Below are 25,969 nucleotides of genomic sequence, written 5' to 3' on the forward strand. Positions count from 1 at the left end.
GACCACAGCTACCAGCTGCAGATTTATCTGAGATCAAGGTTGGGGCACTGAGACTGAGGAGAGTGAATTAAACCTCAGTGAAGACAGCATGTGGCTGTCATCCAAGCCCTAGAACGTCCCCTACAGGAAAGAAGGAGGAAGATTCCTGAATTAACTGAGAACATTTCTAAGAGAGACTTAGAGATATTAAAAGACTAAGATTGCCTTGACCTGGCAAGGTGACTATTTTGACTACACGTAAATCACAGACAAATTTCCATTGGTTCCTCATAAAGTCTGTGTTTGTGTTGAATTGTTCTCCAATTCTACATTCACTGTGACTGACACCAGCCAACACCAATCTTGTGGGAAATTATTACCAGCAAAGTAAATCTAATCCTGGTTAATTACAGAAACAGAAAAAAAAATCAAGATCATCTAGCTTTAAAAGTATAATTGCAGGAGTTAAAAGGATGGTTTTTATTTTTGAAACAATATTTATAGGCAGGTATTTCTCAAAGTCGAAGTCATGTTTCTACACATTTTAAATTCAGTATTTATAGTGCTCTGTTCCCTCTTCCCCCCTGGTGCCCTCTGAAAGGTAAACATTGACAATGACCCCATGAAAAATCACTTGAAATGAAAACCACCATTATTTTTCTTACTGTCTGTCAATACAATAAAATGACATTTTATAAGTTTAAGTTCACTATCTATACTTTAAGTAATCACAGGTAGAAGTTAAGTCTTTCTTCAGAATCCCCAGATTCAATACCTGTACTTGTTGATGTTCCAATGTTTTATTTCTTTTCTGGTGCAAAAGTATCTATTTCAAATATTTCCTGTTGCATTTATAAATCTTTCTTATCTTCAAGATACAAAGAATGGCTAGTTGGACTATTAGGGAGTCCCTTCATATTTTTTATTTTCACCCAAGGACAAGCATTTTGATTTCAGAAAGAGAGAGTGGGAGGGAGGGGAAAGAGGGAGGAAGAAAAACATCAGCATAAGAGAAAAACATTGATTAGTTGCCCTGAACCCACAACCCAGGCATGTGCCCTGACCAGCTATTGTACCCATGAACTTTTGGTTTACAAGACCAACTGAGCCCCATGAGTGAAAGCAGTAGTACCATAATTTTACCTATTTTGCTGTGGCATTTGTGGGTACATTTAACTTCATTCATTCATTCTTTCTTTCATTAATTGATTTATTCAACTTTTTATTGAATGTCTATCAACTGCCTGACCAAATGCTTTATTACTTTGAAATCTTTAAGAAAGTCAATATTTGAATGATTTCATTCATTTTTTACTACATGTAGCCAATCAGCACTCCATTATTTGCTTAAGTTGAAAATCATTGAAATGTTTTAATTAATGTTCAGAAGAATAGTTTCCTCATCCCACGCTCTGGATCATTTCTGAAATGATGGGCTTATACCTGTGCTATGAGTCTTTGAAGCTTAGAAAAAGTAGATTCTTAAAATAAAGATCTAAATTAGATTTTAAAAAGCTGACTCAGATTCATATAGCTGGGCCAGAGATATGAAAAGTAAAATAGACTCTATTTTCTGTTTAGATACGGGTTGTAAGAAGCAAACACCATGGTTGCCCAATGCAACAGCCCCCATGGCCATCATTCACAGCCACTGTGGAGAAGTGAGATTCGTGATGCCATCAAAATGATAGCCCTTCACAAGGACTCGGCATACTCTGCCGCCACCACCATCCCTGATCTTTCGTTCTCAATGAGAGAACTTCAAATTTATCTGTGTATTTATCAATAAGTGACCCATTTCTCAACATAGAAACTGATTTACGATTGGTGGGAACCAGTCTTAATAGCTTCACTTCCTTGCCAGTCATGGTTTAGACACAGAGATGTGACCCAATAATACTGAGTGAATCCCTTGCTGGCATCGGGGAAAGGATTTTCCTTAGGAATGAAAAGAGACACATAGAACCACACTCATCTTCTTCCACTGGGTGTAGTCTTGTCCCCAGGGGTGTCTGAAGTGGTTGAACTCACAGCGTAGAGAAATAGCACTAAAACGCTCCAGATTACCATCTGGAACAAAAGCCAAAGAACTACCCTATTTACAAATTTACAAATTCCTCTTGAGAAATAATAAATTTATTAGTATGTTGAGCTACCATTGGTTGTTACTACTCTTATTTGCAGCCAAAGCATCCCTTAATGAAAGTCAGGAATTTGGTTACTTCATTCATCAGTATGGGAATGAAGGAATAGAAAGACTGTAACTTTTTAATTTATATGTACAGAAATGTATATATTGAGCCCTGGCTGGTGTAGCTCAGTGGAATGAGCACAGGATGGGAACCAAAGTGTCACCAGTTCAATTCCCAGTCAGGGCACATGCCTGGGTTTTGGGCCAGATCCCCAGAGGGGTAATGTGAGAGGCAACCACACACTGATATTTCTCTCCCTCTCTTCCCCCTCTCTAAAAATAAATAAATAAATAAATAAATAAATAAATAAATAAATAGAATCTAGTGTGTGTGTGTGTATATAGATATATAGACAGATAGATAGAGAGAGAGAGAGTTAGTAACCAGATATAAAAATATATCAGGTCCAGCAGAAGTCAGAGTAATGCCTGCTTGAGCGTGGTTGGTGGGGTACATGAATGTCTCACATAAGATGGACAGCAATTTGAATATTTCACCTAAAGTATCATATGGTGTGCTTGAGTGTTATGTTACAAAATTACACGCTTACGATTTTGTAATAAAAAAGGGGGCATTATTTTTGCTGCACCCCTCTGTGTGTCTCTATATGTATATGCAAAGGTAGTTTTACAATCATTGCATGGACAATAATATAATAATTAATATAAAATAGACTCTGTTTTGTGTACTCATAACTGTAGACTTACTCTGCCCCACCCTGTTTGTGTATGCACACACACACACACACATGTATATGTATGTAATATATGGCTCATTGCCTTTATTAAGTTAATTAGTTATGACACTTGGAAGAGCAGAGTAAAGTCTGGTCTTAAACCATGTTTAATCCCTGGAATACGCCCACCTGCTCCCAAGGGTTTATTCTTTTCACTCTTCTGTAAGGACTGCGCCATCTTGGTTACCCACAGTTCCCTTCACTCTCTTTTCACCCAGAAAGTTGACAGTTTGATTGTCCCTTGAATACAACACCTCCCCGGAGCATGAGAGACACTATTTATACTTATTCATGATAAACCTTAAACTACACCCCAGGTTTTTCCTATGCAATACAACCCAAGTTTAGCATTTTAGAAACTAGATAATAATAATAAAAATCACTTTGGAAGCAAGCATTTTACATAGCAGACAGATTGTATTTTAAAATGCCTTTAAGAAAATTGCCCTGGCTAGGTAGCTCAGCCAGCTCCAGCTTTTCCCGACAGCCCAGGGTTGTAGGTGTGATTCCAGTCAGGGCACATACCAGAATCAAGGACTGAATGCATAAATAAGTGGAACAACAGATTGATGTTTCTCTCTCTCTCTCTGAATATCAACAAAAAATCAATAAAATAAAGATGACTTTGTTTGATCATCTCTATGCTAAGGAGAAAAGAATGATCCCAAGACTGCAGTCTATTTCTATGTTTTACATGGTTTAGAAGTCATTCTTTATATTTGTCACCCCCTAATAGGAAAGAGCACCCAAATGGGGGACTTTCTGAGTCATAATGCTCTGGTCAACCCGCACACAGGCCGCTTGATAATGGCTGGCCTGGCAGGAGTCCAAGGCAGGGAATACTTCATAGATACCCTGCATGTCTTCACTCTGGTGATGACTGTGAAGTGTGGTGGAACATTCGTGTTATCAGCAAGAAGGAAAAGAAGAAACCCATCAAGAGAAGAAAGGTAAATGAAAATTACTCTTTGGGGGAAAACCCACAGCATTTAGTGTTCACAGAAGGAGAATTTTATTCTTCCTCTTTTGAATTTCAAAAATGCACAAGGCTTGTGGCCTTAAGGAGAGAAGCGCAGGAACAAAGCTGCTTTTGTACTCTATTAAGGTTGAGATTAAAGTCCCTACTGATAAACTGAACATTCTTTAAAAGTGACCAGAAGCAAACAGTGTCTGTTTGCTGCTACTTTATTACAAAGACACCACTGAGAATAGCTAAGAATATATCCTATTTGATCTTTAACAGGTTGACCAAATGGTTGCAGTGGGCTCCAGTGCAAGATGCTTTCTGCAAATTATTGTTTCTGGTTACAAACCTTTATAATATCTCAGAATGAATTATGTACGTATTTCATGTTTTCTTTTCCGTTATCAGCCTTGATGTTCTCATTTCAAGTTTCACCCTAGCCTCCTAATAATGCAATATTGAGGCCATTCAGACACTAATTATGCCACCGTGGCTTTTTTGAAATGACTAAATCAGCATCAGTTCTATAATTATCATTAGCAAGTTTGTATCCGTAGCTCACATCCCTTGAAAAGCTCAACTTAAATGATTTGTGAATGTACTCATCTAATACATTGAACACTCTCTATAGATACACACAGGTGCTTGCCTATGGCTTTATGTAAAATAGAAAGTTTGTACATGTACATTGCATGAAATATGTTTTCAATGCAATATTAAAACATTTTCATAGCTTAAAATTTTAAGGTACATAGTGACAGCCAAGATACCTCTGCTTTAAAAGTGGAGTTGGGGTGCGCAGTATAGGAAATAGAAAACTATTATTCATACTTAAGGCTAGATCTGAAGTTTCCTCATTTGCAGATATTCAAATAGGAATCTGGCAAGGATGATTGGCAGGAAAAAGTATCCAAATGCAATTTCTCAGTATCCTCATTGTTTCTGTTTTTGAATTATTGATATTGCCAGTAGTCATTTGTCATGAAAACAAATCAAGGTAGGTATGGTAAGCATTTCCTTGAATGCAACACTTTTTTATATTTTAAAAAATGTTCACAGTGTGCCATTTTTATAACTTAACAAAACGGCAAACCAATGGAAAAAGTAAATACAGCAAAACGGAAACATAGTGCAAATTAAAAGCTTAATTTTGTGACTAAATAAATAAATGCTATGCAGAAAAATATTACAGAAGAAAAATCCAGCTCCTAAGAGGAGATGCTGTGAAGAGACCTTTGTAAAAGGAAAGCTCACCTTAAACCAGGAAAGCCTGATCAGAATTTCTGAATTTAGGTCTCTTCAAGAATAGTGGGACACAACTAAAAGCTTAGCTATTGTACTTCCCAGTGACAAGCGTTCTTTTTCAATTTTTAATTTTCACACCACCTAATACTAGATCCTTGTTTTGTACAAAAAGAAAACTTGTGCCAGACCGTAGTATTTTATGACCTACATTATTACCCTCTGGGCAGTGAAATGATGGTGCCAAACTAATTATTGCTTTGTCTAATTTTAAATCCAGGTCTATGGAGATTAACAGCTTGCACATTAATTCAAAGCACCAACAGCCCACCTCACCTAATGCTGTTTTAAATGAATTAAAAATCCTGTTTAGGAAACTTTAATATACTTGAAATGAAGGGAGTGTGTGTCTGTCTTTTTGTTCCGAATATAAAAACTAAATTTGCTTTGCTATTTCACTTGCTCAAACATACTCCAGGGAGAAGCTTTTCAGATCTTTGGGCATTGCTTCTCCTGAAAGTGAAGTACCTGCTAAACGAAAAGCACAGTCTGAGAGGGACTCATTGTGAAGTGGTGGTCCTGGTGGGGAGAGGGAGGCAGAATGACGAGAAGAAGGACTATGTTCAATTTGAAGGGAAAGAACATTCGACTTCGAGGTATGGTCCCTTTTTATATCTTTGACATTAAATGAGGGCCTTTAAACACACTGACATTTTGTAATATTACAAAATGAACATACAGTTTTGAGCAATCAATACAAATAGACCATCTGCAAAAAGTCAAGGAAGCATGTCACCAAACCCTAAAAGAAGGATTGGCAGGTTGAGGGAACAGAAAATGATAGACCCTTGCAATAACTTCTCTGCTAGTGGCCCCATTTCCAGTTCTATTAGCTCTATCTTCTTAAAGCAGGGCTCAAATCACCTAAATCTCGTGCTCAAAAACCTTCGAGGTGGGGGTATAAGACGGCTAAATGGTAATGGAAAAATACAATAAAAATGCAAAAAATAAAAGTTCAGTTACGTGAGACAGAATAAAATCTGTCATCTGTAGGTACAATCTGTTAAACAACATTGTACCTACAGATGACAACACTGTATTGTATAGTTAAACATCTGTTAAGAGAGTGGATATCATATTAAGCGTTTTTACCACAGTAAAAGACCTAGAAAGACTTCTAGAGAGTCCTGTTACCTACCAAATGGAGTGCAACCCTCTCATCTAAGGACTGAATAAAGTCTCAGAGCAATGCACCCCCAGTTCTCATTTCCACCCCCATTTTCCCCTCGTGCCTGTGTTCAGCGTGGGCTCAACCAGATTAAATCATGTGCTGCTTCTTGCAAAGGCTCCCTTCATTTCCTTTATTGCTGCCTTTGCACATCCCTATTTCATCTACACACCAACTCATTCATGAACTCGGTAAATATTTATTCAGCATCGTCACTGTATCGAGCACTGTTGAGGGGGAGGGGTAAATACGGAAGTTACAATAATTGGCTGCTTTCAGGAAGCTCACAGTCTAACAGGAGTCAAACACTTACTGAGGTACTATTAAAGTGCTGTGAAGGTGGAAAGAAGGACAGAGAGAGACAGAGAGAGAGAGACAGAGACCCCGATGAAAGCCTAGGAGAAAGATACTGAAGTGCCCCTAGAAAGACTGGGAAGTCTCCCTGGAGGAGGTCAGTGTTTATGAGAGACAGGGCACAGAAGAAGAGGAGAAACCAGAGGGCAGAACAAAAAGCAAGGCAAGCATGGGACAAACAGCACAGTGCATGCAAACTGCAAGTGGCTTGTTGTGTTGGAGCATAAAGATTGAGGCTACTAAGGCCGGGAAAATTGCTTTCTTCATGAAAGCACCCATACTTTGTTCTGGACTGAACCCCTTTATGAGTCACTTACAACACTCACTTTGAACTATATTTGTCTTCTCTCATTTAAAAGTGGTTAATGTTAGTTTTCTTTAAATCCTCTGCAATTTCTTTTGGCAATGCTTTTAACCATGGTAAGTTCAGTGTGTACTTTCTAAATGAAATCGAGAATCATGCAAAATCAGGCACAGGTTGTGGCAAATATATGAGCACTATCACCATTTAAAAGAAAATGAATGAAAAAAACCCCATAGTTCTCAGGTTATTAGAAGAAAACACATTTGCATAAACAACAACAAAAAAGCATCTCAAGTGAACCTATTACAGGATCTTACAGTTTTCTTTCCACTGTAGGATTACATCACGAAGGAGATATATAGACGAGCCTAATACCATTTGACAGTATCTGTATTCAAGTGTAATTCTAACAAATTGAGTAATTTTACTAAAATGAGGTCAAGATCTCTGCTAGTCTTGTTTGGGGGAAGGGGAATAAGGACTTTTCAGTAGTCCTAGTTGAAGTGCAAATGAAGAGTGTTAAAATAAACTTCGCTTTTATGGAAACACTTAAAAATATTGTGCCAGTAATTTCCATTACATAATACCTATTTTATGTGAACAATATGACCAAAATATCTAGGTCTAATAAATAATGACTAAATTCTGGAAGATTTTTTGAAACAATGTGGATTAGAAAAAGATATTAATAGTTTAATGTTTTATTTAAAATAGTTAATATTTGAGTGTGAAACTATAAAGCAGTACAATTTAAAAATTAAATCATACTGTGTTTAGCATTTCATGAAAAACCAAACATTAAGGCTCCCCAAATCTTGTTTTTTCCTTAAAGCATCTTGTCACCCTTATCTATGTTCTTTGCTTAGAAAGAACCTTAATCTTTTTTCTTTTCTTTTCTTCTCTGTTCACATAGGTAAAGCACATCTGTGTCTAACCTGGGTCACATTATCTTTAGTTCAAGGCAGACAAGCATATGGTCATCTACAAAATTGTATTCAATATCACCTTGCTTATTTCCTTACCCTTCACTCTGGTTGTTTTTGCTCATATGTGTAGAATAAGGAAAGAGTAGAAGAACTCTTCCTCTCTGAATTGGCTTGAGAAGAATATACACACACACTTAAAAAATCAGAATATATTGTGTATTAGAAATTCATCTTATTTGTCTTTTCTACATTAAAAAATAAAAGAAGTAAGCAAAATGATTAATGCAGTAGGAAAAAGTTAGTCCAGTAAGTTTTTGGTGAAATTAACTATTTCCTTGACTAGCCAATCAGCTTCTTTAAACACTCAATTTTTTATTCTCTTATTACCACAAGTTTCATAAAATATACTTAGAGATAGATATCAATTATAATCAGAAACATTTCCTTTGAGTAAAAGCTTTAAAACTAAGTGTAGATAAATATAGTGACTTTTAAAATGCTGTTTAATCATATGCCTTTATTAAAGATACTTTTATTAAAACAATAAGACCCATAAAAAGTGTGCTAACTTTGCAAACAGAGAATGAATCTTTTTGAAAAAGAAAGTTAACTTTTATCTTCCTTTGGGAAAAAGTAAGTGGACAAATGCAAACTTTATGTATACTTTCTGTATACCTGCCTCCTCCCAAAAGTTAGAAATAGTGGGATGACGAACTCCACTGTGGACCTTATTAATTATGCAAACCTCATAGTGGATATTCTGTTACGTACCTTGTTTCCTGGGAGGTTATGTAATTTTGGGCAAATTTTAAGTTCTACATAAATATATACGGTACTCTTTTAAACAGTTTCCCTTTCTTTGGTTCCAAAATTAATTATACTTATTTGCATGTTGAATGATAGATTTTATAACCTGCATTTCAAATGAATATGTAGGAATTGAAAAAATAGTACTTATTTATTAATAAATCCCTGCTAATCACACTTCTTCCTGCCCCCTTTTAAAAGTAAGGCTTATTTTGTCTTAGTTATTGGAAATGGATTATTTTAAAGTCAATCACCAAAATACATTGTTTTTTACTCAGTGGTATTCCATTACATGTATTTTATTCAGTATTTTGGTTTACATGAAGAACTGTACATTCAATACCATGAATTTAGTGTTAAAGGTTGATGAGCTTTGTTTATTTTTTTAAATGAACAAGGACAGAGCAGGTTTGCTTGAATTGCACATAACATCTGCTGCATCTACAGGACTTCTTGTTGTCATTCTCGAAATGGGCCATAATTGAAATTGTAAGATCTTCACGGCTGTTGCTGCTGTTTAATTCATCTGTACGCAGTCCAACAGTGACCCATAGATATTTTCCTACACTTATATCTTTGTGGTGCAACCCAGTGGATAACTTTTCATAATATCATTTTCGAAGCTATCTTGTAAAATATAACTAAAGAGGCTTCAGTGTTCTCTGTTACACCAGAATAAAGTTCCTGTTTTATCTTGAAGTCTGGTTTTAAAAAATGCACGGAAAGGTCAACTCCATTCCAAAGAGAAATCTCATTCCTTAGAAATATTTGGTAAGATTTTGAATCACTTTTCTTTTGTCTTTTAATCCTGTCATCTGCCTGCATCTAACTAAAATAATTTTTCTTTTTCATCTTGTTAGCTAAATGCGTCTGTTCAATGGCTAGTTTTTCAAAGGTAAGAAAATCACAACAGGAGAAGGAAATTAATTTCAAAGTATATATTTGGTGTTTTTGAAATGCTTTATTTCATCATGGAGAGACACAATTTAGTCTATTAAATCTACAGCAGAGAAGCAGGGAGAATGTGAGGAGAGTCAGTCCTAAACGAGCACATTTTCTTTCCTAGCCTTCCAAGGTAATTATTTTCAGCTTGATGAGCTCCTGGACGAATATATAATTTCCCCCTTTCATACTTAGCTTGGTTGAAACACAGAGGACTGGATGTCCAGTAGGCCAAAGTATAAACTTACCATTTATGTATGAAAGTCATATTTAATGAAAATGAAGAGAAATGATTACCCCACTCACTCTTTCTCATTACAATTCCTAAAGAACTTTGCCGGGCATATTATCTCGTAGACATCATGATCAAATGTTATTGTTTGCTTTATTATCTAAGTTGGATGGTTGGCTAGTCTAGAATGAAATAGGTTGAAGGCAATACTCGAAGCCTGGAAGTCTGAATGAGGTTCCCATTCAAATGATCCTGGTTGTACGGGGTGGGGCGGGGTGATTAGTAAACCAACTGAGCTTACACTGCATAGTAAGCATCTGGATGCAGCACATTTACATCTAACAAGAGAACCCACAAAACGTGTGTGTTTCTTAAACCTTATGTTCCGAACAAAAGGCTATCTCAGCAACAGACAATCAGCACTGCATTGCTCCCTGGGATGCGAGCAACACACTCAACTGCACATTTCATTCTTCCTCAGCTCCCAGCACTACAAAGCCCCTACTCTCTTCCCACTCCTGGGTCCCAGATTGCTCCCTAGAAGGGGGCTGGGAAAGCAGCCCAACATCTCTGCCTGCGCACTAGCAGCCCGCACCCGGGGCCCCCAGGCCCTGCGTCCCCTGCTCAAGCCGCCTGGGGGAGGTAGGGAGGGGAGCCTGGGAGCGCGAGAATGGACCGCACACCTAGACACTTATGATTTTATTTATTCACAGGGAGGCGGGGGAGGAGAACAGGGTTCATCCGGATTTCTCCCCCCGAAGTTGCCCATTCTTGGCCGATAAAGTCAATTTCTGGCTGGTGCTGGGGGCCCTGGGGAGAGTGTGGGTGAGGTCCCGACTCTCAGGGGCAGATCTTGTCCTGTGCGCGGAATCCAGCAGGGCGGCTAAGGGCGGACGGGCCGCAGCTGTAGAGAGGGCCAGAAGCGGGCAGGGAGGGGTCCGCGGGCCGGAGAGCCGCGCAACCTTGTCCTGGGCCCTCTAAGGCTGGCTGGGGAGCGCAAAGGCCGGCTGATCACGCGTGGGAAGGAAAGGCCCCTTCCCCGTAAGGCATTACTCCCCTTTCCCAGGGCTGAGCCGCCCGAGAGTGCCGGCGGAGAGAGCTCCGGGTCCCCGCGCCCATAATCATGACCTCGGGGCCCCCTCCGGGCCGGGAGAGTGCGTCGACGAGGCTGGGCGGCCGCTGCGGCCCGGGCCTTGTAACATGACCCGAGCGGCCGGCCGGCCACCGCGGCGCGGCCATTGAGCCCTCCCTGCCCATGAATCTCTGGCGCGTCTCTGGCTCTCTAGCCCGCTCGCCTCCCGCTTCCCTCTCTCCCCCTCCAGCTCCGCGGGCTCCGTGCGCCTCTCCCTCGCGGTCCTCCCGCTGCCCGTCTCTCTCCACTGCCCGCCTCTCGCCACTGCCTCTCGTCTTCTCTCCCTCGCGGCAGCCTCTGTCTCTTTCTCCCTCTCTCCTTTGAAAACTGATCTTTGGCTCTTAGTGTGAAAGTGATTTGAATTTGGCTCGGTGGCGCTCTGCGCCTGCGCCCAGCCTCTGGCATGCTGGCTCCTTCCAAGCAGCTGTTTTGGGTTTGAAATTCCAACATGGCAGAGGCTGCAGTCCGTCTTCCCTTCAAAAACTTGGAATGATTTCAAATCATAGGCACCTTCACTTAACCCAAGCTTCCATTCATCAGCAAACACATCGGATCGATGCTACGCTAACCTATCGGCTTTTCGCTCCGCGCGTTCAGGTAAGAGGAGCTTCGTAGTTTCCTACCATCTGTTTAAATTTGTTTTTGTTTATGTTTGTTTTATTTTAAAAGAATATAAATAAGTCCAACACCTGTAATAAAAAGAGATCTTCGAATTGTGTCGTAACCATTAAATTTAATTTGCACTCGTTTATATTCTGTACGCCAACCTGCTGTCTAATTTCTCTGTACAAAGTAGCAATGAAACATTATAATGCATATTTTTGCTGCTTAATCATTGAAACAATAGTGTGGGATTAAGAGTTCGCGATGGCAAGAATCTCGTTTTCCGCTATATTGGGCTTACTTATTACTATCTTTTTACTTCAAAAATAAAAAAAAAATTAGAAAGCGGAGCCATAGGGTGGGGCTAGACTTTCTTCGGGAACTAACTTCTAAGTAAATAAGAAGTGTAAATAAGGATCTTGCACACACAAAAAGTTGAGGTTAAATTACAATCTCGTGGCAGAAGGGACGTGAAAATGTCAGCAGATCGGTTGCAGAAAAATGTAAGCACATCATCTTGGAGGGGTTACAGCGTGGTGGGCGTATTGTTGGCAAGGAACGGGAGAGAAAGATGTATAATTTAATGGTATATACAATCCACTGATCCTATTACCATCCTCCCCGGAGCTCTTGTTAGTTTCAATGGGAGTGAGTGAAATTGACATGGACTTGCATTCCTGGTCCTGTGCTTTTTTTCTTTTCTTTCTTCTCCTGTGATCTGAGATCCCCTTTTTGTTGATGTTGCTTTCCCCCTTAATTATATGCATGTAGGTTAAATGAATACCTGACGAAAGGGCCCACGTTTCAAGGCAGTGACATTTGATAGCTGAGAGGAAAAGTGGCTTTAATGAAAAGCAACCTTTGGAATTCCTGCTTGTGAGAAATCCAATTCAGCTTTTTGTGCTGCCAGCAAGAAATGATCAGTAGCACCAGTGTTTATGGTATGTCAGTTTTGGAATTTACTTCCTTTGCATCTAAATAGGAAAGAGAAATTAAATAGCATGATCAAACCGTTGAAAATTCTACTTGGAAAGCAAATGCTCATGATGTATAATTCCTTTAAAAAATATGTATATTTTAACCTGTCCAAATGCCTGTTTATTTTTGCTATCACTTGTTTATATATTTCGGTTTTGATTACTAGATTACTGGAATCCACTTTTATCGGTTTTAGCTGTAATCCCAAAGTTGCATGTTACTAGTAATGCACTATATAATCGCTGAAGTCAAATGGTATGTAAATTAGTTAAACTCAGTGTGGGGTTTTTTGGGGAGGGAGCTGGGTGGAGAGGGGAGAGGGCGGGAGTGTGGGGAAAGACTGCTTACTAATGAAAGTATGTATATGTACACACACAGAACTGGGTGAATTTTTTTTCTCAATCTATTAATGCAATTGGACTATCGGCTCTCTCAATGATTGCACTTTATGGAGTAATCAGTTCTTCTAAGTGTGTGTGGTTTTCTTTTGGGGGGAGAGTGAGTTACGAAGGGATATCTTTTACATGAAAATAAAATATATTTTGCTTACTTAAAGTCCTTAATACCTTTTAAGGAACAGTGGTAGTTATTTTTTTCTTTGCTTGCCATTCACTTGTCTGTCAGCGCTTTTTACTTTTAACCTGTGACAGAATTAAATAATCAGGCACTGAAATTTACTTTGTTTGAAATCGCTCTTTCCTCTTTCTTTTCAAAAAAAAAAAGGTCAGATAAATGGAGTGAGAGGGGGTTTTCAATAGCTCTTGTGACCATGCAGTGTGTATACTTTGTGATATTCAATTAAGACTAAGAGGGAACAACAACAACAAAAAGATGCTAAAAGTATTTTGCATAACCAAAGAATACCGTCCACTTTAAACTGTTTCTTTTTTTTTGTTACATCTACCCTACCACCATGCATTCACCCTGAACAGAGAGAAAGAAGGAAAGGGAGAATATGAAAGAAACAAATAGCAGTGGGGCAAAGCTGCCAGGGGTCTGTAATGTGGCCGTGGTTACTGCTCTCTCATAACACAAATGTGAATACAAGGCAAGAGACTGCAGGAGCCGATCCGAGATATATACTTCTGGGTGGACTCTGGTAGCTATCGAGCTAAACACACACCGCTCTTACATGATAGGAAGGAGTTGATTGAATTTTGCATTTGGAACTTGTTGACTTTGAAGCGATCAATAAGAAGACTGTTTATTTTAGATGCACATAATTTGCCCTGAGAAATGTTTTAAGGAGGAGAGAGCACAGCTTTTCTTCCCCCGGAGCTGTTGGAGCGAATGGGATTGCCAGATGGGCGATTTCCCTCTGTGATGTTAAAGCTGTAATATATATTCAGAGCAGATTGGGCTGCTGCCTGTGATGAGGAGGATATTACATTTATAAATTTTAAATCGGAGCTCAGACAATGTGCTGAGATCAGAAATTGGATGGTTTGACTGTTTACCTCAATGATACTTTAAATGTGATTTCTGGGTAGTAGTAATAATAATCATAATTGCAATAATACATAAAAAACACATTGGTTTAGGCAATCAAATAATTCATGACATTTAAGAGCAGATTTGTGTGTGTAAATTGCCCCCCACCCAGGCTCTACTTACTATTAAATAATAGTCACATAATTTATTTCCCTGAGTGTTTAAATGCCTGTTGTGCAAGTGATGTTCACTCAGGAGCCTTGTTATCATACACTAGAGTTCTGGGAGGAAAAGTTTATATGTGTGTCTATAAAGTAGATACTTGTGTATATGTATCAAGTGGCATTCATGGCTCCTATTTTGTAATTCTGTGACTCTGATTATTTTTAGATTGTGTCTCAAATGTGTGGCCTAAAGGAACCAGAGCTGCAAACCTAAGGGCTGGAAAGTGGGCAAGTGCTGACACTCTGGCAGCTCTGCTGTTGCAAATTAAAAGTGTGTTGTGGTCAGGAAATGAAAGCTACAATGTCTCTTTTGAACAAGTCGTTTATCAAGAGAAACATCTATCAGGGACTGCCTTGTCACATTGATCCTCTAAAAGTTAGGTCCGAGGTGGAAGCTGCTTTGATGTTTTTGATCCTAAATTTAATACAACAGAAAAAAGCAAGGATATTTGGACCAGAATAGATTTTTTAAAAATGTTTCCTGGAACCAAGATCTATTTATTAGTATTGTACTATGTATGAAGTTTTTTGGACACAACAGTTGAAAGGTTGAAGGGGAAACCCCAGCCTTTATAAATGGCTGGTTGTTAAAATATGTATTTATAGTGCATTCAGCTATGGCTGGCTTCTTGGTTCACATAGACAGTTTGGAAATAGATTGCATTAAAGGGAAAATTATCTTGAAAATGTGTTTTGGAGCAGTTTGCAGAGATCAGAGTTTTCATTCATTCAAATTTTAGAGTTGCCCTCTTCCTTTCTTCCTCCTCTTTTAGTGCTTTATTTCTATTTCCTGTCTTCATTCCATGTGTGACATATTAGCTTTTATTTGAAACATAAATGTTTTTCTATAAAAACCATCTCCCCAAAACATGCTTGCTCACATCATGTCTATTGTTTATTAATTGTGCCTGTGGATGATTATCAGTATAAACTACATGGACCACAAGGCTTTCAGAACTTCAGCTTAAAAATATAGGTAGGTAACAGATTAAATATATGCTATATATTCTCGAATATGTTGCATGTGTTATTCAAGTGTTAAAAGGAATTATTAAGAAAATGACCAAGTTTAAAAAATGTGGTTTCTTTCTCTGTGTGTGTGTGTGTGTGTGTGTGTGTCTGTGTGAAAGCTGTTAAAAGCAGCCTGCTTCATTTTGGAAGGCAAAGGCATGAGAGAAGTGTTTCTTCTTTGAAATAGAGTTTTTGGATACTTGTCTTGGACTGTTGGTGGCTGCTTGCTAGTTCATACAGGTCTATCCGCATCTAGGCTGATAGACCACAAAGAGTGTGGTGGGAGTTTTGGGAAGTGTAATACTTGCTAATTAATCATGTCTGAAATGAAAGAATCATAGCAGGGTAATAAAGTCTCATTGTTGTTTTCCTGGAAGAGGCTAAGACTTCTGTTTGGAAGCTGTGTGTGTGAGTTGACTTGCTTTTCTCTTTTCTTGAAAAGACTGTTTATAGGGTCTCTTTAGATTTATTTCAGGAACCATCTTTTTTACTTTTTTTGAAAACAGAATAGTTTTCTTTCTCTTGGCTGTACCAAATCAGTAAAATTCTTAAAATTGTCTCTGGTATCTTCTGAGTGAAAACATAGAGTGTTTTTCTTTAGTTATACTAAAGACTCCAGCTGCTAAGTTTCTAGTACCATTTTTTCCATAAATAGAAAATCCTTTTTTTTCTGTTTTTATTAAGGTTAGGCAGGAATTTTGAAAATCTTTGTGTAGGCAAAGTACTTATGACAGATATACAGGAAATTTCATTAATTACTTTTCGATAGCACAAGAGTGTGGGCAGAGGGGAGAAAAAAAGTAGTATTTCCAAGAATCTGTAGAGAAAATTTTTAGAAAACTTGAGGTTTCTAAGAGAGTTTAAAATATTAGCTATCTGAGAAGATAAATTCATAATATCATCATAGGGGAATTCTTTCTTTTTTCCACTGAATTTTGGACTGTTACCTTTTAGAATTTAAGATTTTGTTGCCTTTTTAATTTAATCTTTATTGTATTTTTTTCCATTTAGTCCCTTTCTACCCCTGCCCACCAGCTATCACCACACTGTTGTTCATGTCCACAAGTCCTTTTTTGCTCAATCCCTCCACCCCCTCACCCCCCCACAGCTGTCATCCTACTCTCCATCTATGAGACATCCCCAAAGTTTAGAGTATCTGCAACATTTTTCAAAATTTTACCTTGAGGTGAAGGCAGCTATACTAACGATTCCCTATTTTTGTCTGTTTAGATGCCTTGAATGATTGCCTCATTAAGTAATCAGTTTCATTGGTCCCAAATCAGCAGAATTGCTACGTGTATTTGAAACAATCACAGGCTCTCATGTTTTGTACTTTCTAGTTTGTTCCTAGAACCTGGTTTAATGGAAATGTTTGCCGTTTTGCCATTGATCAATATGTTTTTGAGTACAGATGTCACGTACTACTTTTATAAAGTAGCACATTTATTGTTGTAGAACTAATACATTTAATTACCAGGAATTTAAATTGATTTATGAATTTTTGATTGGGAAAAATTGTTTTGCGGACATTTGTGTGAAATATTGACGAATGCTACTGATCAATAAAACTTGATTAATCAGCGTATATGCTTTTATATCTTGAGTCATTGATAAACCATAATAAATGGCACAGTAAACCATGCAAAATTTGTTTTCAATGAGAAAAATAATATAATTGTCACTTTCTTTGGGGATATACAAAAGCTAGTATTTTATTGAAAACAGTTAAACTTAGAAGATAGTTTAGGAACTACCTGGAAGACCGCAGGCCCCCAAATTATTCCACCTTTTAATTATGTCTTATCTCTCCCTCCCTGTCTCACACCCGTGGATTCTATCTAAGGTTTTGTCTGTTAAAAAATGAAAGAGTTTTTTTTTCAAAGACTGAAAACAAATTCCTGTTTATCAAGTACTTCTCATGGTTGGATTTTATAATTTTACTACTGTTTTCCCCTAAACCTGCCTCTTTATTATTAACTTTTCATTTAGCTTATGGTAGACATTGCAGGCATAGGTGCTCTGACATGACTGTGGATCAGTGGTCCTTCTGCTCTTTTTGATTGTGTCATTTAAATGGCAATTGTACATGAGGGATGCTTGCTACAAGAAATGCATATAGTGGAAATAAGGGGTAGGCAAGGATAGGGTAAGAGCAAGTTGAACGGATGAAGTTTGAAACGAATCAAGAGCAGGCGGGTGTGCTGAGTTTCCTTGGGGCAGCCCCACAGATGCCTGGTCAGGAAACTCTGCTTTCAGCACAGCCCATGCGTACGGTACCTGTTGAGGATGGTTGTAGCTGAGAGACTGAGGCAGCCCTAAAGGATAGGTGATCAGAAAGCCCCGAAACATGAGATCTCATATGGCCCTTTCTGTTAATAATATTTACACATTTCATGCAACAAATCTGCTTGTTGTCTTGTTACTTGAATATTGACACTTCGCTTAACATTGCATATGGTAGGCTGTCATTTCAGGATATATTAGAAGCAATAAATTCAAAGGAGAATTTTAATCAGACATATTTATGTTAAATATAAATATAATAGATATGTTTATTTACATTTGTGCCCCCGTGATTTCCACAAAACAGAGATAGTATTGCGGCCTCCAATCATTTTTAAAACTGATATATTTCAAAAGTAGAATGGTGATTTATTATATGAAAGCCCAAAGTTAAACTTTTTTAAATACTGCAACCCAACTTAAGTATGTTTTTATATTAGAAAATCTTTTCTAGAAAGTATTTTTAAAAATAATCTTGGAAAATTTCAACTTATTAGGGTTTTGTTCCCATTTTCATATCATGAATAGCTTTTGTTAAAAGTTATTAGTGATATATAACTTAAAAAGAAAAAAAATTTACTACAGAATACATCATGTATAGTACATATGAAATGTTTTCTTTTCCCCAGTATCTTAATGTAGAAAGTAGCTTTATTCAGATCCTTTACATATAGTTGCTCTTTTCCACTTGTGGATGTATTTCTGACAAGAGAACAGAAACTGAATTTTACTTAACCCACCAGGAAAAAACATCTTATTTTTCCCAATTCAACTCATGTTGGTGTATGTCAATTGGATGCTTTTTAAGCAACTAAAAATTGATTAAAAACCATATACATATGACAGTCAACTCGTCTGAGAATGAGTGACCTCTACGTGTGTGCTTTGTTTTGTGAGGAAATATTGTTTGTAGAAACAATAACATTCAAAATAAAATTTTAAAAGTAGTATAATGTAAAGCCATTGATTTCTACATGTTGCTGTAAACTTTTTGCTGTTCTTTTTTTTTTTTTTTTTTTACTGTCACACATATTGTCACTTTCACCTAGAACTGGCTGTGTAATTCTGGTGCTTGATGCAAAATTCAGATGTGGGACACCTTGTTCAAAAAGTATTAAGAATTTGAGACAGCATCAGTGGAGCATGAAACCAAGTGCAGGGCCCTTCTGTGCGGGGACCCTGTGGGCCCGCAGAGGACTCGGAGCAATAAAGCTAGCGCTGCCTTCATAACCCACAAACTTCTATCTAGGGCCTGCTTTATGGAAGTCACTAGGTTTCCTACTTAGAGTCAGACTGTTCTGCAGTGATTCATGGGCCTCTGCCTAAAGATATGCTAAAGGTCGTGGAGTAAGAGAATTGGTGGGGAAATGGACTTTTAGGTATCTTCTGCTTTTTATATACATGAAGTGGTGACTTAAACATTTTCCTTTATCTCGTGTTGCCTTTTGTTCGATACGGGCTCCCATATAGCACATGAATTTTCTAAGTGTTCTTCAAAGAAACTCGGTATCTTATCATTGTTCGCACACAGGTATCACTTATGTATGTATGTATTCCTCAGGCGCAGGGTGATTGGGAAGGGGGGAGCATTTTCGTAAGATTTGTAATAAGAACCCAGGAGTTTCTCAGTTGGCATGCACCAACACTGCCACGCCTGTTTTCAAGCACAAGGAAAATAAGTATTTTTAATATGGAATCCTAAATTATGTAAAAACAGGAAATCTACTACTAAAAAAGAAAGCACTACTCTGAGTGCTAGTCAGGGGAAAGGGGCACACACAAAAATCAGGATCTTGTTGTAACAGTAGCAGCGGTGTAGTTGTACAAATGTGGTGACAGGTGTGGTGCAAATGGAAAGTAACTCTTTGCATACAAATATAATACAGTATGTTACATTCAAATTGTGAACTTGGTTTCTGAACTTGGGTGGGAATAGCCCCGGTCCCCCTGAACCATGCAGTCACCCTCTGTGACTACTTTCCCCTTTGCTGTGAACGTTTTGTATTGACGGATGGGCAAAACGATTGTGTTGTTGCTTCCCAAGATACTTCTCAATGAGATCAAACTTCATATTGAGATACCTAAAACTAAGTTTTGAAGTCAAACAGCTTTTCAAATCAAAACTGAGATACGATGGAATGTCCAGCAAGTAATGGATCTGAGTGCACTTGAAGTTGCACCATTTATTTTCAAAAGATATTTCTCACATCAGATGACTCTGCCAGGAAGGGAAATATCAAAGACCTCAGAAAAGCAACTATCCATTTATGTAATCCAAGACTGGAGTGAGGATGGGGGGGCTTTAAAGATATTTCTGAAGAAGAAAAAATGGAACTTATTTTGAATGACTTGTTAGACTTCCTGAAGAAAAGTACTATATATGAGACCTCCTAAGAAGAAAAAATCCTTTGCCCTTTGTAAGAAGAAGGCATTGCACTCTCACTTGATATGTACTTTAATGAAAGAAAGCTTGGAAATAAATATTACACAGGCATCCCACTTAATTATAAATTCACCCCAGTGTTTAGGAGCCATTGCATTAAAGACACTGTAAACTCAAAATATTTTAATAAGTAGTTAACCACAATGCAATTTTTAAGTGAATCTTCTTTTTTAAAAAAATATTGATTTTTAGAGGGAGAGAAACATCAATTCGTTGTTCCACTTATTTACGGATTCATTGGTTAATTCACGAATATGCCTGGATTGGGTATTGAACCTGCAACCTTAGCATATCAGGACAGTGTAATAACAAACTGAGTACTCAACCAGGGCCACAATACATAGTTTAAACTATAAGCATAGTTTGATGTTATATAACCTCTCTACAAATTCTTTAACATAATTTAAATTAAGATCCTTCTACTTCCACCGTCTATGCTTTAGTATGTTGTATTTTCATGGTAAGTGTTTGGCTTTAAAAAGGATTAAACCTGTAATCTGGGTAAATATATGGCAATATAGTGCATTGGTGTGCCCAAAGTAGCTGTTTTGTTTCTTTCCTATTCACGTCTCCCTTTCCATTTCAAATCGAAGTTAAGAATACGAACTCTTTCTCTTACATCATCTACTGGAATGATGCTACATTAGAAATCTTGAATTAGGTGTGATCCACTGATTTTAATCTTAGAAGATAATTATTCTAAGTAGTATAAAAGGTTCTCTTTAAAATAGAAGACATTTTCATTACCACCCCTATTTTAGATGAAAGACAACTAAATAAACAGAGCATTATTACTCTTTTAAGCTTAGTAAGTCAGTACTTTTGAGTTTAAGTATATAGGTGAAGAAATAATATGGGTACGGCATTCTTACTGTTTGCAAACTTTTACATGCTTTTGATAAATTTTACTGCTAGGAATTACATGGATCTAAAGGAATTTTTAAAATAAAAATTACAGTTTTGATGAGCTACATGGAATAAGCTTGCATGTATGCGCACAGATACATTTCTTTTTGAAGGTATCGATGTCAGGAACACTTTTGGTATTTTCTTTATGAGTAATTAGGTTAAAGGGGTTAGTTAGAAAATGTATCCATTCCTGGAAGATGAAAAATTGCATTCAAGCAGAAATAAAAGAGTAGAACATATTAATGAATTTAAGTACTTAAAAAGATATTTTATGAGTCATTTTTAAAGAATAATACCCAATATGTAACTTGTTAAGAATAATAGCCATTTTTTACTTTTTTTAAAGCACATCCGTATTAAAACTGACTTTCTGTTCATGAGTCAGAAATCTGGAGTCAATTTTAGGCCCAATTTACCAAAGATGTGGGTCTAAGCCTCCCCACCCACCCCCACCTTCTGTGGTGTCCTAGCCAGTAGTGTGGATGCAAAGTTCTTCTTTAGAGAGAGATTCCCATTTGCATTATTCAGGAGCTTAAGCAACATTTTTAAGTGGAATACTGATATGACCCAAATATAGCCACGGGGTCCCCAAATGGCCAGTATCCTTGTCTGACCAGCTAGAAGGATAAAAAAATCCCCCCAGCTTTGGGATTTTGTATCTCTACGTGAGCAATGCTTGTTCCTTCTCTGGGAAGATTTTAAATGTACTAAGAATGTACATTTAAATGATGTGTTTCATGATTGGAAAAATATGCTTTATATAATTTTCAGAGTAGTAATCAACTAGTCATCAGCACGAATTTACTTATAAATGTTAAAATAGTGTAGCACTACAGAATCTTATTCAGAAATGGATGCTTAGACTGAGCTAGTGTCTTTCTAGAAAGAAAAACTCAGTGTATATGCACAATTCCTTTGGGGATTTTTTTTAAACAGGGGTCTGAAATCTCTACCAGTAACTTTTAAGCGGTCAAAGTATCAGGAAAAAATACAGTATTGAAAGTTCTTTATCGTGCTTTGTTCTTTTAACAAGCTCCTCAATAAATGCATACAAGGCATTAATGCTTGTTTTATTTGTATTTTTGTCTTGTTTTAGCTCCAAACTAAAAAGATCCTAAGAGGAAACTATTTTGTACTGTTTGTTTCAAGAAATAACTAGTGAGAACAGTACAACATGTGGTATAGGTTTGTTCATAATGATGGGCCAAAATCCCCAATTTTACCCCAATATAATTCTGTTTCCTTGAAATCTACCCTGCTATTCCAGAATGCCACTGTTACTAAGGTATTATCTGGGAGGTGTTGCTGATATATAATTTAATGCACATGTGTATCCAACATACACACATTTTTATATTTATCAATCATTTCTACCAGCCGAGTGTGCAGTTGTGTGTGTTCTTCGTGCCAGGGAGGAAAAGGTTTTCTTCCTATTTTGCTGTTTGCAGACTCACCAAGAACCCTGCTGCCTCGTCTGTCCTTCCACTGCCGGATCCAGTCTCACCCATACCTATGTACTGTTTTTCAGGGTGGAGTTTTGTTTTTTAGTATTTATCTGTAGGACTGCGTATTACTTCATCATCTAGAAAATCAAACTTTACTGGAGCCACTGGAATAGGGTATTTCAAACAGGAGGGGGTAGTTTGCATTAATTAAGAGGGTATTGAGTTGTGTGGTGGGAGGAAACCATAGCAACAGTTATTGGCATGGACAGCGGTGAAAGCCAACTTGTGGGAGTGGGGCAATAGCTAAGGGAAAAAGAAATTAGGGAAGTTGAGGAAAGCTAAGGGTAGGGACTGTTTGCTCGTGACTGTTGCTAAAATGGTATTGACAGTTTAAGAATATAGGTACTCTAATGTTTGTTTGCAGCATTACTTAAAATAGCCAAGATTTGGAAGCAGCCCAAGTGAGTAGATTAAAAAAAAAATCATGAAACAAAACTGTGGTACATTTACACAATGGAATACTACTTGACCGTAAAAAGAAGGAAATTTTATTCTTTGTGACAGCATGGGTGGACCCGGAGAACATTATGCCGAGTGAAATAAGTCAGTGAGAGTAAGCGAGTGCCATATGATTTCACCCATATGTGGGATCTCGTGAACGAAGTGAACAAGCAAAGTAGAGACAGATTCGCAGATAAAGAGCAGGTTGAAAGCTGTTGAGTGCAGTTGGGGGCTGGGGGGGGTGTGTGTGTGCAGAGGTTGAGCAACAAAAAAGAGGAAAATCTGAGGGACACAGACTGCGGCGTGGTGACTGGCGGGGGAGGCGGGGGAGGAGAGAGGAGGAGAGTATGGGAGGATGCAGGGTGACGGAAGGGGCCGGACACAGTGCAGTGCACAGAGGATGTGCTGTGGAACTGTGCACCTGAAACCTGTATAATTTCGTTAACCAGTGTCACCCCAAGGGAAATAAAGGGTGGAAATAAATAGATCTGAATAAAATTATATGAGAAAACTGATGATTTATTAGGAATTAGTGACTAATACATATTAAATAGTGTATAGCTCTATAATGTAAACAAAATCTCAATTTTTAAGTGGTAGGTTATACCTCAAATCTCGAGTATGTGGAATTTGTGATTATACCAGTTAAACCAATTATTCTCCCTTTTTCCACTCATAATTTGAAAAAGTATAAAAATATGGATGTCTTTAAAGCTGTTTCTCCCTTGGCATACTCAATTTTGGTTAGGCCACAAATGAAGTTGCAAAAGAACATCCTTTGAGGGCTGAGGTATACCATTTTTAAGGCTTCTTTTGGAAAATTATAAGGAGGACAAGTCATTGAAGTAGATAGATGTATGATTTGATTTGAGCAAAGGTAAATTTTATGTACCTATTCTGTAAATGTTAGCTTGTGTCTAAACAACCAAACAACACATCTTGTCTTGCCCTATCTCAGTCCAGGTAGGTGGCAGTTTGGGAGACGAACAGCTCCTCTCAAGCTCCCCCAGTGATTCCGACTCATGTTGGGATTGAGAACCACTTCTCGGAACTAAAAATTTATACATGAAATCTTAACCATTTTGGCTCTTTTAAAAAATCATTTTTCCTGGTTTGAAATCATAAAAAGTAGAGATATCTATTCAGAATTGAAGGTATTCATGATATGGACTAGAGATAGTTCATTATCTGGCTAAAATTCAACAACAGTTTTTGAAGTATCTTGAGAGCATTGCCACTGTGCTGGAGGGGTAACTCAGGAAACTGTGGTGACGAAAGTGTCAGTAGAAGTCAACAGTCTGTCATGTTTGTGACTTTTGGTAAGGCTCTCAACCTCTCTGAGCTTCAGTTTACTTTTTTACACAAGGCAAGTTGATCATGTGGCCATTAAGATTTTTTCCAGTTCTATATAATTCTTGACTGCTTGCTTATAGACTAGTGAGCTTGAGTAACTTGGAACCTTGCTAGTGACCAGGGGCTGATGGAAAAGATCTTTTGTGTCTGCTTAAAAAATTCCAAAAGTTGTCTTGGTAACAATGAAGGAAGCTCAAGGACGATTTGTCACTTTGTTAAACCCTTCAGAGGGATGGTAACCATTGATTAAATATGCTTACTAATTGGTTCTAAGCAATGAGTCAGCAATTCTTGTATCTTCAGAGTTGATGAGTAATACTCAGCCAGTGCTTTTTCCTGGTAGGTGATATAAATTGACTGATAAGCACATTAACTTAAGTGGTAGTGGAGTTAGGAGCTTCAAATCCATATCTATCTATCTATCTATCATCTATCTATCCATCTATAGCTATCATCAATCATCTGTCTTTATCTATATATTTATATAGGTTGGTATGAAAGTTAAATCTTTATCAAATCAAAAGCAATTCCATGTTATCCGCTGTATCCATCACTAGTCTTTGTTCATCTTCTGCCATGCTGGAATGCCCTTCTCCACCTGAGGAAACACTCCCATAACTGCGACAGCTGCCTCAAATGCTGCAGCATCTGCGGAAACTTCCCAATCAGGATCCATTTCTTGGTATTCCCCAAGCATGTAAAAAATCTTCTGTCAATACTTTGCCATAATTTTTCTCCTACTATAGATTGCTGGGCATTTGCATCTTTCATGTGTGAAATTATAAACTCTCTGAGAACAGATAACATTGAATTCACTTTTTAGAATTTTTAGTCCCTTTTCCTTTACAGTGCAAGACTTGTAATAGGTGTTCAATAAATGTCTGGTGAGTTGAATTGATAAAAAATGTAGGAGACTTTCACTTGGTTAATATTTTTATTAATCTTAGTTTTAAAAAGTGGGAAGATGCTTTTAAAAATATTTAAGGAACAGTATATTAAAATTGCATGTTTCATTTAAAAATGAAATTTCTATATTCTTCCTATAATTTAATTACCAACAGACTTTATAACCTTGAAAAATAGTTTTATGATTATGTACCTGGAAAAAAAAGAGTTTATAGTCACTTATTCTATTTTTATATCTCTGAGTAGGAGAACATTTAAACTATTTTATAAAGACAGAATATTATAATGATATCTTTAAAAAATAAAAAAACAAAAGTCTATAGTCTATTTTGATTGTAGGCAGTAACAAATTGCTTGATATCAGTAAGCTCTCCATATTTAATTTTTTTCCTTTTTGTGTTTTTTGCCAGAAACATTTGAAGATTTAGAATCATAAAGTATTGGATGAGAAGTTGAAATCAACTTCTTACCAACATAGGGTTGATTGACAGTTGGGTGTGTAGCTTTTGCTTGAAGGTAGGAAATCAGCACCCCATAAGGCATGCCTTTCTATTTTGTTCTTTCTCCAGTAAGCAGGTAGTGTGCAAATATGGGCTGGGCAGTACTCCAAACAGATTTCCCTGGCAACATGATGGTGCTTACAGTAATAAGATATGAGATGAAAACTAGCGGATCCACAGTTGATTTGATAACTTTTGTTTACTCTGTAGTTTGTGAATATTTTGGTTACATTTTAACTGGCATATGTTTGTTCTATATTTAGTGTATGACACTATTAATTTATTTTGTACTAAATACTGGGCAGTAAACAATTTAGTTGGGGTTACACCCAATGACCCTGTCT

The 25,969-nt window shown here is 37.4% G+C and overlaps 1 protein-coding gene across 3 annotated transcripts in view; it reads left to right on the forward strand.

Annotated features, from left to right (window-relative positions):
* The first annotated feature begins 11,433 nt into the window (after window positions 1-11,433).
* Window positions 11,434-25,969, forward strand: part of FIGN (fidgetin, microtubule severing factor) — a 124,980-nt gene continuing 110,444 nt past the window's right edge. Inside the window, exons 1-3 of one of the 3 annotated variants that reach the window (XR_005066195.1) lie at window positions 11,434-11,635; window positions 12,413-12,582; window positions 14,441-16,322. Coding sequence is in view for 1 of the 3 variants with exons in the window: in XM_037044577.1 (XP_036900472.1) it covers window positions 12,558-12,582 (25 nt within the window). In the remaining 2 variants the exon portion in view is untranslated. Of the gene's footprint in view, window positions 11,636-12,412; window positions 12,583-14,440; window positions 16,323-25,969 lie in introns of those variants that run through there. The other 2 variants (XM_037044577.1, XM_037044578.1) reach the window with 2 other exon arrangements.

This window comes from Sturnira hondurensis, unplaced genomic scaffold, assembly GCF_014824575.4.
Source record: "Sturnira hondurensis isolate 20B ecotype Veracruz unplaced genomic scaffold, ASM1482457v3 Scaffold0004136, whole genome shotgun sequence".
Taxonomy (NCBI): Eukaryota; Metazoa; Chordata; class Mammalia; order Chiroptera; family Phyllostomidae; genus Sturnira; species Sturnira hondurensis.